This window comes from Nannobrachium achirus, assembly GCF_963921795.1.
Source record: "Nannobrachium achirus genome assembly, chromosome: 10".
Lineage (NCBI taxonomy): Eukaryota > Metazoa > Chordata > Actinopteri > Myctophiformes > Myctophidae > Nannobrachium > Nannobrachium achirus.
This window is the reverse complement of record NC_137819.1, coordinates 20998932-21012742: the sequence shown is the minus strand read 5'-3', so window position 1 is coordinate 21012742 and position 13811 is coordinate 20998932. Positions and strand designations below refer to the sequence as shown.

The following is a 13811-nucleotide window of genomic DNA, read 5'->3' as shown; positions in this document are numbered from 1 at the left end:
GAAATTAGCAGATCACGTTGTGAGTATGTTGTGAGCTTGTAGATCTGCTATTTTCAGCAACATTTCTTTTATTTGTACTGCATCTCTTCTCCACTAGTCCCTCCCTATAACATTTTAGTCTTTTTATTTGTTGACAAAATTGTCAATATATTTAGTTTAGTTTCAGTCAGAGTTACGTTTTTATTTAGTTTTCGTCAGTGAAAAAAGCGAGTCGACGAACACTTTAGTCATAGTTTTAGTGTGTGTGTGTGTGTGTGTGTGTGTGTGTGTGTGTGTGTGTGTGTGTGTGTGTGTGTGTGTGTGTGCGTGTGCGTGCGCTTGCGTACATCCGTGCGTGTGTGTGGTGTGTGCGTGTGCATGTGTGTGGAAAATAGCAGGTCAACAAGCTTTCGGTGCCGTGCTGCGAGCTTGTAGATTTTTTTGAAGAATCGTGACCATTTCTTCAAGTCTTTGAATACTCTTTACCCAATTCCATTCTAAACCGTTCTTCTAAATCAGTGGTCCTCGAACCTTTTCATGTCAGGGACGCCCAAAATTACATGGATTCGGCCGTGGACCCCCATCTCAAAATGTGTTTTTCCAGGGACCCCCGGAAGCAAAGTTGACTGTGAAAAATACAACATTCAAAGGTTTGCACAAATGTTCATGCTTTTTCAAAAATAGCAGATCTACCAGCTCATATTACGCCATTTGGACACTAGGTGCCAGACTAGTGCGTGGCGACCTCCACCCATCCGGGGACCCCACAGGGGTCCTTGGGGGCTTACCAGGGGGTCCCCATTAAACTAGTTCACTAGTTCATTTCATGCACTTTAACCATATTGCTCTCTATTGGCTATTCAAAAATAGCAGATCTACAAACTCATAGCGTGTCATTTGGTCACTCAGTGGGTTCCAGACTAGGGTGCGAGGACCCCCATCCGTCTGCCTCACCCACAGGGGTCAAAATAGCAGACGGACAAGCTCACGGCGTGCTGCGAGCTTGTAGATCTACTCTTTTTGGAAAATCCTGAAAAGGTGTGAATATTTTCACCCCATTCTATTCTATAAATGTCTTCCAAATCAGTGCTTCTCAAACTTTTGATTGATTGATTGAAGACTTTATTAGAAGTTTGCATAGAAAAAGGTACAGTTTCATGACGGTACAGTTCAACTAAAGGTACAAGGTCAACTAAAAGGAGATCCTAGTAAAGCACTTGGCTTATTTACACAGGAAACCATTGAAGTATCTCATATAACATTGAATGACAGACGGATAGAACACAGTACTATGCAGAAGATCTAGTAAAAAAAAGTAAATCAAAATAAAATAAACGGTGCAAAAAATATATACAGTAGGTAAATACAAAGAAGAATCAGGGGAGGCTGGGCTAGGTTTGTTATTGCCAGTTGCGAATAGCTGCCGCCTGTAAGTGGTTTTTCAGGGCGATTTTAAAGGATGCTAGGGAACCACACTCCTTTAAGGCCTTCGGTAGGGCGTTCCACATTTTGGTTGTATAGCAGAAGAACGAGTTTGACCCTTTGTTTGAGTTGACTTTGGGTTGGATGTGATCTGTGGCGCTGCCTCTGGTGTTGTAATTGTGGACGTCCTTAACAGTTTACAGTTTAGGCATTTAGCAGACGCTTTTGATCCAAAGCGACTTACAATAAGCAGATAAAAATATCACAATAATAAACAAATGTCAGTACATCAACAGTAATATAACAAATGCAAATGAATATCTATCTAGAAAAACAATATAATCTGTAAAGAAAAATTAAATAATAAAAAAAGGTTTCTAAAAAAACTAAAAAACAAATGCTAACTAGCTTCCTGTATGGACATTGATTCTCCAGTAGTGCTAAGGGTTTTGGTGGAGTCTGAAAAGGTGAGTCTTCAGTCCACGGCGAAAGCTAGCGAGTGAGTCCGTTGTTCTAAGTGCGACAGGGAGTTTATTCCACAGCTTGGGGGCCTGGAGGGCAAACTGTCTCGGACGAGTGGATTTTTGCCCTGGGGTTTTTAGCGAGGGTTCTGTCAGCATCCCTGTGTTGCCTGATCTAAGTGCACGGGTGGGGGTGTAGGGGTTGATCAGGTTTTGGAGGTATGGAGGAGCCATACCTTTGGCTGCTTTGAAGGTCAGCATCAGTGTTTTGTATTCCATGCGGGCCGCAACCGGGAGCCAGTGGAGGCTGCGGAGAAGGGGAGAGACATGTGAGAACTTAGGCTGGTTGAAGACCAGTCGTGCCGCAGCATTTTGGATCAGTTGGAGAGGTTTAAGTGCACATGCCGGGAGACCGGTGAGGAGAGAGTTACAATAGTCAAGTTTTGATATGACAGATGTCTGGATGAGGAGTCTTGGGTGAGGAAAGGTCTGATTTTACGGATGTTATAGAGTGTGAACCTACTGGACCGGGTGACTGATGCAATGTGTGCCTTGAATGATAGCTGGCTGTCCAGGACCACACCAAGGTTTCTAGCAGTAGGAACCGAAGTCACCAATGCATTATCTATGGAAATAGTGAGATCTTGCCTGGGGCAAGACTTAGCTGGGAAGAAGAGTAGCTCCGTCTTGTCCGGGTTCAGCTTGAGGTGGTGGGCTGACATCCACTGTGAGATGTCGGCCAGACATGCAGCAATGCGTTCTTCCACCTGGGTGGCAGAAGGGGGGAAGGACAAACAGTTGAGTGTCATCAGCATAGCAGTGATAGGATAGATTGTGAGCAGAGATGACAGCACAAAGGGATTTAGTGTACAGGGAGAAAAGCAGAGGGCCAAGTACGGATCCCTGGGGGACTCCCGTTTGGAGGGTTCAGGGGGATGAAAGCAAACCTTTCCATGAGACCTGGTAGGTTCGGTCCGACAGGTAGGAGGCAAACCACTTTAGTGCCGTCCCGGTGATGCCTAGGTCAGCAAGGGTGTCCAGGAGCAGCTGATGATTCACTGTGTCGAATGCCGCTGATAGATCCAGAAGAATCAAGACTGTAGAGTGGGAGGCAGCCTGGGCAGCATGGAGTGCTTCTGTGACTGCTAGGAGTGCCGTTTCTGTGGAATGGGCCGGTTTAAAACCTGACTGGTTGGGATCCAGCAGGTTGTTCTGTGAGAGATGGAGAGAAAGCTGGTTAGAGACCACACGTTCAAGGGTTAACGTTTATAAAGTATTTTGCCAGGTACATGGGTATCTTAGTGGTGTAGTGTATCTTGTACACCAGGCCCATTGCAAGTTGCTGTACTGTCATCTACTCTGAGCCACCCCACTCTTAACTGGTGAGTAGTGGTGAGGTGAGTCTGATAGGGAAGGTTAAGCAGTTTGTTTTGGGCTGTTTGGAGCTTAGTTTTCAGGGCTTTTGGGGCGTCACGATACCATACATGGACTCTGTAGTCAAAGAGGGGCTGGATTATTGCACCAGCTATGGTCTTCAGTGTGTTGAAGTTGACCATCGGGGTGATCCTCTGTAGGAAACAAGTTCGTTGGTTGATTTTATTTATTACCTTTGAAGTCATCTTTTTGCTGGAAAGATTAGCTTCAAGGATACATCCTAAGTAGGAGATTTCGTTTTTTCGTGTTATGACCTTGTCGCCCACTTTGATTGTGAAGTTATCGACCTTTTTGAGGTTATGATTTGATCCAAAGAGGATGGATTCAGTTTTTCCCAGGTGAATTGATAATTTGTTGTCGCCATGTGCAGATCTTACTTAGTTCAGAGTTGAGTGTCTTTTCAACCTGCAAGTGGTCCTTGCCTGAGACTAGGAGAGCCGAGTCATCCGCGAATAGGAACAGGTTGCAGTCGCAAGCGGATGCCATGTTGTTTACATATTTTAGGAACAACAGAGGCCCCAGTATGCTACCTTGAGGAACACCACAGCTTACTGGGAGGGGGGGGGGGGGGGGACAGGGTACCGTTCACCTCCACCACCTGTTCCCTCCCCACCAGGTAAGACTGCATCCAACTCCCTGCTGCGCTGTCAAGACCAATAGCTTTTAGTTTCTCAATCAGAATAGAGTGATTTACGGTGTCAAATGCCTTCTGGAGGTCCATCATGACCATGCCACTATATTTGCCCAAATCAGCTATATTTGCCCAAAATCCGTGTTTGGCCGCGGACCCCCATCTCAAAATATCTTGTTCCAGTCACAAATGTTTGCTTTTAAAAAGATTTATTCAAATAAAAAAAAATAAAAAAAATAGCAGACCTAGATCTGCTATTTTTCATAACTTAAAGCATAAATTAATGGTTAAATAGCTTTCAGGTCTTATTTCAAGTGTGTGTTGTGTGTCAGTCAGTGAAAGATGTATGTAATGTTTTCTGTGTTGTTTTCTCATCAGATTTTCAGCATCTCACACTGGACACAAACACAGCACACAGAGAACTCTTTCTGTCTGAGAACAACAGGAAGGTGACATGTGAGAGGGGACAGGTTCAATCAGATCCTGAACACCCTGACAGGTTTGATGACTGGCCTCAGGTTCTGTGTACAGAGGGTCTGACTGGACGCGGTTACTGGGAGGTAGAGTGGAGTGGATGGATGTATATAGCAGTGTCTTATAGAAGAATCAGCAGGAAAGGTCCTGGTAATAACTGTTGGCTCGGGAACAATAACATGTCCTGGAGTCTGGACTGTGATGGTCGTGGTAACAGTTACAGAGTCAGACACAATAAAAAGGAGACTGTCCTCCCTGTCATGCCCTCTAGGGGCTCCAACAGAGTAGCAGTGTATGTGGACTGTCCTGCTGGGACTCTGTCCTTCTACACAGTGTCCTCTGACTCACTGACACACCTGTACACCTTCCAGATTACATTCACTGAACCTCTCTATGCTGGGTTCATGTTATCGGAAGACTTCTCCTCCTCAGTGTGTCTGTGTGAGCAGAGATAGAGTCTCTCGGAGAACTGGTAGTCTCTGATAATCAGTTTAAACACATTAACCCCTTTTATACTTTGGCTATTTGAAAACAGCTGATCTACAAGCTCACTACATGTCGCGTTGTAAGCTTGTATGCTGTTTTCAAGGGGGAAAAGGTAGATTTTCTTAAATATATATATATATATTTGAGAATTGTAACAACAACACAGATTGTGTTTGGGGGCCCCTGGCACAAATATGTTCAAATGTGCGTCCAAGGCACAAATAGGCTATGTTAAAATTCGGGTCCATGACACAAATTTTTAAATTCAGGTCCATGGCACAAATATATTCAAATCGGGGTCCCTGGTACAAATATGTTCAAATGGAGATCCGTGGTCAAATCCATATTAATGTCAAACTCTATGGTATAAAATTTGTCACCACAGGGAGCTTTAGATCTTAGATTAGATCAGATAGAAGTGCACAAACCTCCACTCCACACATTTATAAATATGTATCATAAATACTGTCCATCAATGATGATGATGTAAATATCAGTGTCATACTTGTGTCTCTTATGTAGATACAAACTCATATTTTATGTATGTTAGATTTGTTGATATTTTACAAAATAGACAGAGGAAAACTGTATATTTGATCATGTAATTGTCACAGTATCAATATTGTTTCTTGTATATTAAACCTTTATACTGAACCACTTGAACGACCCCATATACTTTATTGACTGGGGTTCCCCAGAGTTCTGCTGTGATTGCGTCATAATACCTGATTTATCCTTAGCTGTACCTTATCTACAAGCTCACAGCGTGTCTGTGCCGACTGTGTTGTGAACTTGTAGATCGGCTATTTTCAGAGCACAATACTCACACACAACCAAGCATAAAATGACTTGTCTTTTAGCTCTACTCTTCTAGAGTTCTCAACGGGCCTGAAAATTAAGGCCCGGCCCTAACTGGGCCGGCCCGAGGCCCTACCCGCCCCGACTAGTTAGCATACATTTTAAGCCCTACCCGGCCCGAAAACGTCGGGTATGGTCGGGTTTGGAAAGAATTTGATAACTCTATCACAGAGTAATTGTAAAAGGCCCGGCCCTAACTGGGCCGGCCCGAGGCCCTACCCAGCCTGACTAATTAGCATACATTTTAGGCCCTACCCTACCCTAAATGTCGGGTTCGGACAGAATTTGAGAACTCTAATCTCTTTTCCACTAGTCCCTCCCCAAAGTTTTAGTCTACGTTTTATTTGTTGATGACATTGTCAGTTAAAAAAGCTAATCGACAGACATCGACAAAATTAAGTGATTGTGAGCTTGAACATCTATTTTCAGTGGATTCTCATCTATTATGACACGTTCACAGAATAGTGACTGTAGGGTTGCTCTCCTACTGCCTACTACTGTGAGCATGTTGTTGGTTGACTAGACTTCATGTCATTGACTCTCATCTTGGACTTTGTCAATCCCTCTGGATTCACATCTACTAAATATGTTGTTAATGAACTCAAATCAATCATTGTCTATTCATTGATTCATTATCAGATCATTATTTCCTCACCCATTCCATTATTTTGCTTTCATTGAATTAATGTAATAGTTTTCTCATTCTTCACATGTTATTGTATGATCATGTGTAGAAGTAATAATTGTTTGATAAATTCATTCTTTACAATATGTTGTTGATCCTGTGTATTAATATTCATTCACATTCGTTGGAACAAAGCTTATTTTATTCTTCCATTTCATGAAGAGACAACACTGCTGATGACCTGCATACACCTGCAGTATCCTACTACTTAGTTACTCTGTGCTGTTAGAATAGACACCTCGTTAAAATGATATGCTGTGCACAAAAATCAGAAAACATGTATTGTTTCATTTTTCTGGTCACAATCATTCAAAGATAATAATAATAAAATAAAGTTTTGACTTAAAGTCCCTCGCAGACAGGGTCTGATTTCTCATGCGGAGAAAAAAATAACTGAGAATATTGTCAGATTTTGGACAAATTTGGAGCTGATGTGCATGAGGTTCATTTATTCCCTGTGAGCAAAGACCTTTAGTCAACACACTCTGTTACGAACCATGACAGGTCTAGGGGCATAGCCCGTAACGAAGGAGTGGACAGGACATCAATGTATCAAAAGTTTACAAGATTTATTTACAATTAGTCCTATTAAATAATAATGGTCCTGCCATTGTGCTCTGGCTCTCCTACAGTGTGGACGTGTCGCTGCTTGCTCCCGCTTACGCTCGCTTATGCTTACATTCTTCTGCTGATACTGATGTTTTATTTTTCTTTTTTTCTTTGAGAAACTACAAATGGATCCTGGATACTTATAAAACCTCCGGGATTGTTTTTTGCTGTACTGCAATATACTATTGTTTTCACTTGGTGACTGGATACGTGGCATCTAGCTAACTAGCTATCAAGATGGCCGGCCCTACCATTTCAACAGGGGTTTATCAGAAACTGCTTCAGAGGATCGCAGTGCTTGAAACGGAAATATTCCAATTAAAACAAACCCGAAGACTGGATAAACCACTCGCCTGGAATTCCCTTGGTGAAAAGCCAAAGATGAAAGAACGGACGACAGGCAGGACACCCTCCCAAAGTCGTCTTATCACCGACGAATGGCCGGCATTACCCCGGCACAGCGCTGCTTCGACCCCCCTTCATAAATGGACTACTGCCAAGGGGAAAAACGCTGCTAAAAAGACAAACAACGTCCAATCTCCACAAACACCAAGTGTGCAGCTGGCTAATAGATTCATGCCACTGGCCGAGGACCAAAGACGCCCCTCCGATGACAGGGGTAGCATCTCCCCTAGCTGGCTAACAGAACAGCTGCTAGAAGCCCCCCGAAGTCCCCCTGTTGACAGAGAGAACGTCCCACCCAGCAGGGTAAGAACCACCTCAGTGACTGATCCTGACATATTGATTGTGGGCGATGCTGCTTTAAAAGGTGTCAAAAGCATAAGAAAGAGGAAGGCAAAAGTTATTTGTTTTCCCAAAGACACAATCTCTGACATGAATGACAGAATTCTGGATCTTGTCAACAAACACCAAACAGTGAAAACCCTGATCCTACATACTGGCACATGTGACACAGAAGAAAAACAGTCAGAAATCTTAAAGGGGAATTTCAGGGCTCTATTCAACACATTGAGCTCCCTGAACAGCGACATAGAGCTATGCATCAGTGGTCCCCTACCGCCTATGAAAGGCACAGACGAGAATTTCAGCAGATTGTTCTCTCTGAGCAAATGGCTTTTAGCTGCATGCACTGACAAAAATGTGCATTTTATTGACAACTTCAGTTTTTTCTTCGATAGAAGACACCTCTTCGCAGATGCACGGCAACTAAATAAGCAAGGTGCGAAGTTGTTTATGCAGAATGTTTTCCATGCTCTGACCTTGGCCGGAACACAACAATCCAAAACAACAGATTGTGATGAACAACTCCTATCTGCTACCCACGAAGAATCCATAACAAGAGATGGTGTTATGGTTACTGAATTGCCCCCCTCGGCCGAGGGGGGAACGGCCCTGGCGAACGGAGGAGATTTAAAAACAACAGTTACCATTGTCCCTGCCCTCCCTGACGAGGAACTGCATGTGGACGCCATCTCTGCCAAAGTGAATACAGAGATGGGGTTACTCAGGGAAATGTTTGAAGAGGAGAGTAATGAAGAAGAGTTTTGTGGATTCTCTGCTTCAGCCGTGGCTGGCCCGAACCGTGAGCAAAGTGAACTGGCAACTGACTGGCAACGGAGAGTTGACAGAGGAAGAGGAGGGGGCTGGCACAACCGAACAGAGTGAACTGGGAACAGACAATGGAGAGTCAACAGCCATGGACTCAGCCATGACTGGCCCGAACCATGAGTCAACCAATGAGGAAGAACAGGCCCCATCACCCCAATCCTCCTCTTTCTCCCTATCTCCAATGCCTCTTCTAGAATTCACGAATGGAATGAATGAACTCATTAACACTGCGCTAAAAATGACCCCGGCCAGACGCCCGGTCAAAGGCCCGGCGCCACAACCACCACAGGCCAAACGCCCGGCTCCACAACCACCATCCTTGAAAACGCCTGAAATTGACCCCGCCGTGCCCCAGAAATCTGTGGCCTGGGTGCTTTCGCCCCCACCCATCCCTCAACGACCACAACGACAGAAGACCCGGGCCTCCCAACTGGACAATACGTTCAGCCGTTGATGTCAGCTGGGTCCGATATTATACCCAGCAACTAACGTATCTGGACCCGAGGCTCCTCTAGGCGCTTTTATTAAGCAGGCTCACAACATTTCTACTGTCATTTCAAATAGAGTGTCCAGGACAAGCAGTGGCTCTGCTAATTTAGCTAATTTAACGTGCATTCCCTGTAGGGGCTATAGTACAGTAAAATGTCATAAAATAAACCTGGCACTTTTTAACATCAGGTCACTTTTAAACAAGCCATCCTCTGTACATGATATAATCTGTGAAGAAAAATTAGATATCATTTTTTTAACAGAGACATGGCTGGGCTCAGATGGAGCTGTTGCACTAGGCGTCGCCTGTCCACCAAACTATAATTTTATTCAATCAGTGCGAGAAGGAAAAAGAGGCGGAGGCTTGGCATACATTTTCTCTGATATTTTTAAATTCAAGCCCCTGTATTTTGGAAGTTTTTCATCCTTTGAATATCAAGCTAACTTATTTGAGAGTAAATCCTCTGTTCTAATGATTACGATATATCGCCCACCAAAATGTAGCAAATCCTTATTTCTTACAGAAATATCAGAACTTCTATCTATCTGTTCCACGGACTATGAGAGAACCCTTATTGCTGGCGATACAAATCTACATGTAGACATTGTTACAGATCTTATGGCTATGAGTTTTGTACAATTATTGCATTCCCTTGATTTTGTTCAGCATGTTACCGGGCCAACCCACAATCAAGGCCACACTCTTGATGTTGTGATCTCTAAAGGGCTAAATATTTCTATGGACAGAATCATCGCTAAGCCTGACCTATCAGACCATTATTTACTGTGTTTTAATATGACTGTCTCCGATTTAGAAAGAAATAATAGAGAATATACTATTAAAAGGAGATTTTTCGGATCTTCTTCAGCAGAAGAGTTTGCTTGCCATTTTGCATGTTCACCCCCTCTTCCTGATATTAACTCAGTAAATGATATGGTTCACCGTTTTAATCTTAACTTAGAGTCAGCTCTGGATATAGTAGCTCCTATGAAAACTAAAAAGAAACTTAACTCCAAAGTGACACCCTGGATAAACGATCATATACGTTCACTCAAAAAACAATGCCGCAGAGCAGAGCGAGCTTGGAGAAAAAATAAACTAACTATCCACCTACAGATTTTTAAGTCTTCAACAGCCGCCTACAATAAAGCCATGCGTCTGGCTAGGCAGGCCTATTTTTCCGGAATTATTAATGACAATAAGAACAATGCTAGGGTCTTATTCTCTACCATTGAACGCCTTTTAAACCCTCCCCAGTCCTACAAGCAGTCACTCCTTGCCTCTAAAGCAAACTGTAATGAGTTTGCATCCTTCTTTGAAAACAAAATTGAGAACATTCGAGCTGGTATTCTGAATAATACTGTCACAAATGCAAATGCGGTTAATGGTGCCATGTGTAAAAGTGTCGATAAATCTAGGGGGAGCCTAGTATCATTTTGTGCAATTGATGAAGAGGAACTTCGTAAAACCATATCGCAAATGACATCATCTTCTTGCTCGCTGGATGCAATACCCACGCCGTTTCTCAAAGAGGTTGTAGACTGTGTTATTGAAGATATCCTAAAAATAGTAAATAGCTCTATACAATCAGGTGTCTTTCCAGACTCACTGAAAACGGCTGTAGTTAAACCCTTACTCAAGAAACCCAACCTTGACCCGTCCGTGCTGGGTAATTATAGACCCATCTCTAATTTACCTTTTCTGGGCAAGGTCCTTGAAAAAATTATCTTTCATCAATTGGATGTGTTTCTGCAGAACAATAAGGTACACAACAAATTCCAATCCGGCTTCAGGAAAGGACACAGCACAGAAACTGCACTTGTAAAAGTTATTAATGATCTTAGGGTGGCTGCTGACAACAAAGATGTGTCCGTTCTCCTACTGCTGGACCTAACGGCGGCTTTTGACACAATCGACCATACAATTCTAATACAACGTCTCGAACACTGGGTAGGACTGTCTGGGACAGCTCTGTCCTGGTTTTACTCTTACCTAACAGGCAGAAGCTACTTTGTTAATCTAGCTGACTTTGAGTCAAACAAACACAAGATCTGCTCTGGTATTCCACAGGGCTCAATTCTTGGACCTTTATTATTCTCCCTCTATATACTGCCGCTGGGAGAACTTATTTCCGCTCACGGTGTGAATTTCCATTTCTATGCTGATGACACCCAGTTGTACCTTTCGGTGGCTCCGGATGACCCCTGTGCTCTAGACCCATTGCTGACGTGCGTGTCTAGCATAAAATGCTGGATGAGTGAGAACTTTCTCAAGCTAAATGAGGACAAGACAGAAGTTCTCATAATTGGTTCTACTGCCCAAAGAGAATCAATAATAAGTAGACTTGGTAACCTGGCTAAAGAAAGTAACACCTCTGTAAAGAACCTGGGGGTGATCATTGATGCTGAATTAAATTTTAATACACACATTAATCATGTCACGAAGATTGCCTTCTTTCACCTTAGAAATATTGCACGAATTAGAGCTTATCTGTCGCTGAACGATGCAAAAACGCTGATCCACGCTTTCGTTTTCTCTCGGCTGGATTACTGCAACGCACTTCTCTCTGGTCTGCCAAAGAAAACAACTGACAGACTACAACTTGTTCAAAATGCGGCAGCCAGAGTTTTAACTAAAACTAAGATAAGAGAACATATTACTCCAGTCTTAGCGTCGCTACACTGGCTCCCGGTTGTTTTTAGGATTGATTTTAAAATACTTTTACTTGTTTATAAAGCTCTAAATGGTCTGGCACCTTCGTACCTCTATGACTGCCTGCATAGATATGTTCCAACCCGCCCACTCAGGTCCTCTAGTGCAGACCTACTTGAGGCGCCAACAATGAAATATAAAAAATATGGTGAAGCAGCTTTCTGCTTCTACGGACCGACAGCTTGGAATAAACTCCCACTACACCTAAGACAGGCAGCCTCTGTGGATAGCTTTAAAGCACAGCTCAAGACCTATTTCTTTACTCTTGCTTTTAGCTAAATTTTTAAATCCCTGTGCTGCTAATTGACGTCCGCACTGTTCTGAAATTGTTATTTCTCTGCTTAATTGTAATAATTTTAATTATTTCTTTTTATTCTGTATTTTTTATTTTATTTTACTGTTTCTCTGTTAAGCACTTGTGCTTCATTTTCTGCTCTGTAAAGCGCTTTGAGCTGCATTTCATGTCATGAAAGGTGCTATACAAATAAAGTTTTATTATTATTATTTTTTATTATTTGCAGAAAACTTATCAATGTTCTCAATGAAGTTTCACAAGATATGTACAAAGGTTGGGTATTAGCCACAAAAGCTCTTCAAACAAAGAACAAACAAAATAGGCTATTAACCACTACAAGCTGAAAGGAAACAAGCTCTTTCCAAAGGAGCTAACCAAAATACTAAACACAGAACGAGTGTGTCGGCGGGGAGAGAGCAGCCCCTCCACAACTATGTGGTGTGCTCTCTCCCCGCCGACGCACTCGTTCTGTGTTTAGTATTTTGGTGAGCATTTTTCGTTAGTTTGTGTTGAGTCGGCGGTGTTTTGTGAGGTGAGTGTTTTTCGTATGCCACACCATTTTTTTGCCCATTGTGTAATTCTGCTCTGTGTCGATAATAGCTAGTAACACCAGGAAGTTTGCAGTAAAGAACTCTGAGCTGATTTGGCATTGCTCAAAATATTGCTGAAAATCAATACTGAATTTGGCACTGCAAATCCCACATTTGGTGAGTGCTGTTTTTAGCCACCCGAAATTTCAGGCACTATGCCTACGACCAAATCATATGCCCCCAAAATACTAGTTTTAAAAAACACAACGTAATCCATGCTCTGGTCAATAAACAACTAGCAACCACTTTTTTGCAATTTCAGTTACACATTACTTTAAGCCACCTAATAGCAATGGCAACACGCTCAACAGCGTTAAAGCCTAATTTAGCCTACCGGTAAGTTAGGTTTATCTGCCTTTATTTATAACTGTCTAACTCGGGGGTCAGCAACCCGCGGCTCTAGAGCCCCATGCGGCTCTAGAGCCCCATGCGGCTCTTTAGCGCCGCCCTAGTGGCTCCCTGGAGCTTTTTCAAAAATGTATGAAAATGGAAAAAGATGGGTGGAAAAATATGTTTTTTGTTTCTGTAGGAGGACAGACATGACACAAACATTCTTAAAGTTTTCCAATCCTGTAAAAATGTGTAAAATAAATATAAAATTTCAACATTCTCTCCAGGATTATTTTGTAGCCTACTTTTGTAGGCTACAAAATAATAATTGTAGTCATTTTGATAGTAGGCTAATTTAGCTAATATAGACACTTACAACATGTGTTGCCTTCATTATAATGCTTACATAGGTTTTTAATTTTTTGCGGCTCCAGACAGATTTGTTTTTATTTATTTTTTGGTCCAATATGGCTCTTTAAACATTTTGGGTTGCCGACCCCTGGGCTAACTCTCCTATAGCACTGTATACCGTATCATATAATAGGTTATTTATATCTAACTCTATACTGCTATAGCAATATCTTTATCATATAATAGGATATTTATATCTGCCTAACGCTATACTCCTCTAATCTCCTATAATAGTTTTGTATCTTTTGGTATAATTGTTTGGTATGTTCATCTTATCTTGTTGTATTCTAACTCAGAGACTAGCGTAACACCCAGGATTCAAACTCAGGTCTCCCACAGGAAAGTCCAACATCTTAACCACCAATATTTCCCCCT

The 13811-nt window shown here is 42.5% G+C and overlaps 1 protein-coding gene across 8 annotated transcripts in view; it reads left to right on the top strand.

Moving 5' to 3' along the window:
• The window catches only part of LOC308292157 (cilia- and flagella-associated protein 58-like), an 86591-nt gene that overhangs the window by 45711 nt on the left and 27069 nt on the right, over positions 1-13811 (top strand). For 5 of the 8 annotated variants that reach the window (XM_080734431.1, XM_080734430.1, XM_080734428.1 and 2 more), the window contains one exon: positions 4306-5951. The exons of the other annotated variants lie outside the window; for them this stretch is intronic. In XM_080734431.1, the coding sequence (XP_080590557.1) occupies positions 4306-4856 (551 nt within the window). In that variant the 3' untranslated portion in view covers positions 4857-5951. Of the gene's footprint in view, positions 1-4305; positions 5952-13811 lie in introns of those variants that run through there. 8 annotated transcript variants of the gene reach the window in all.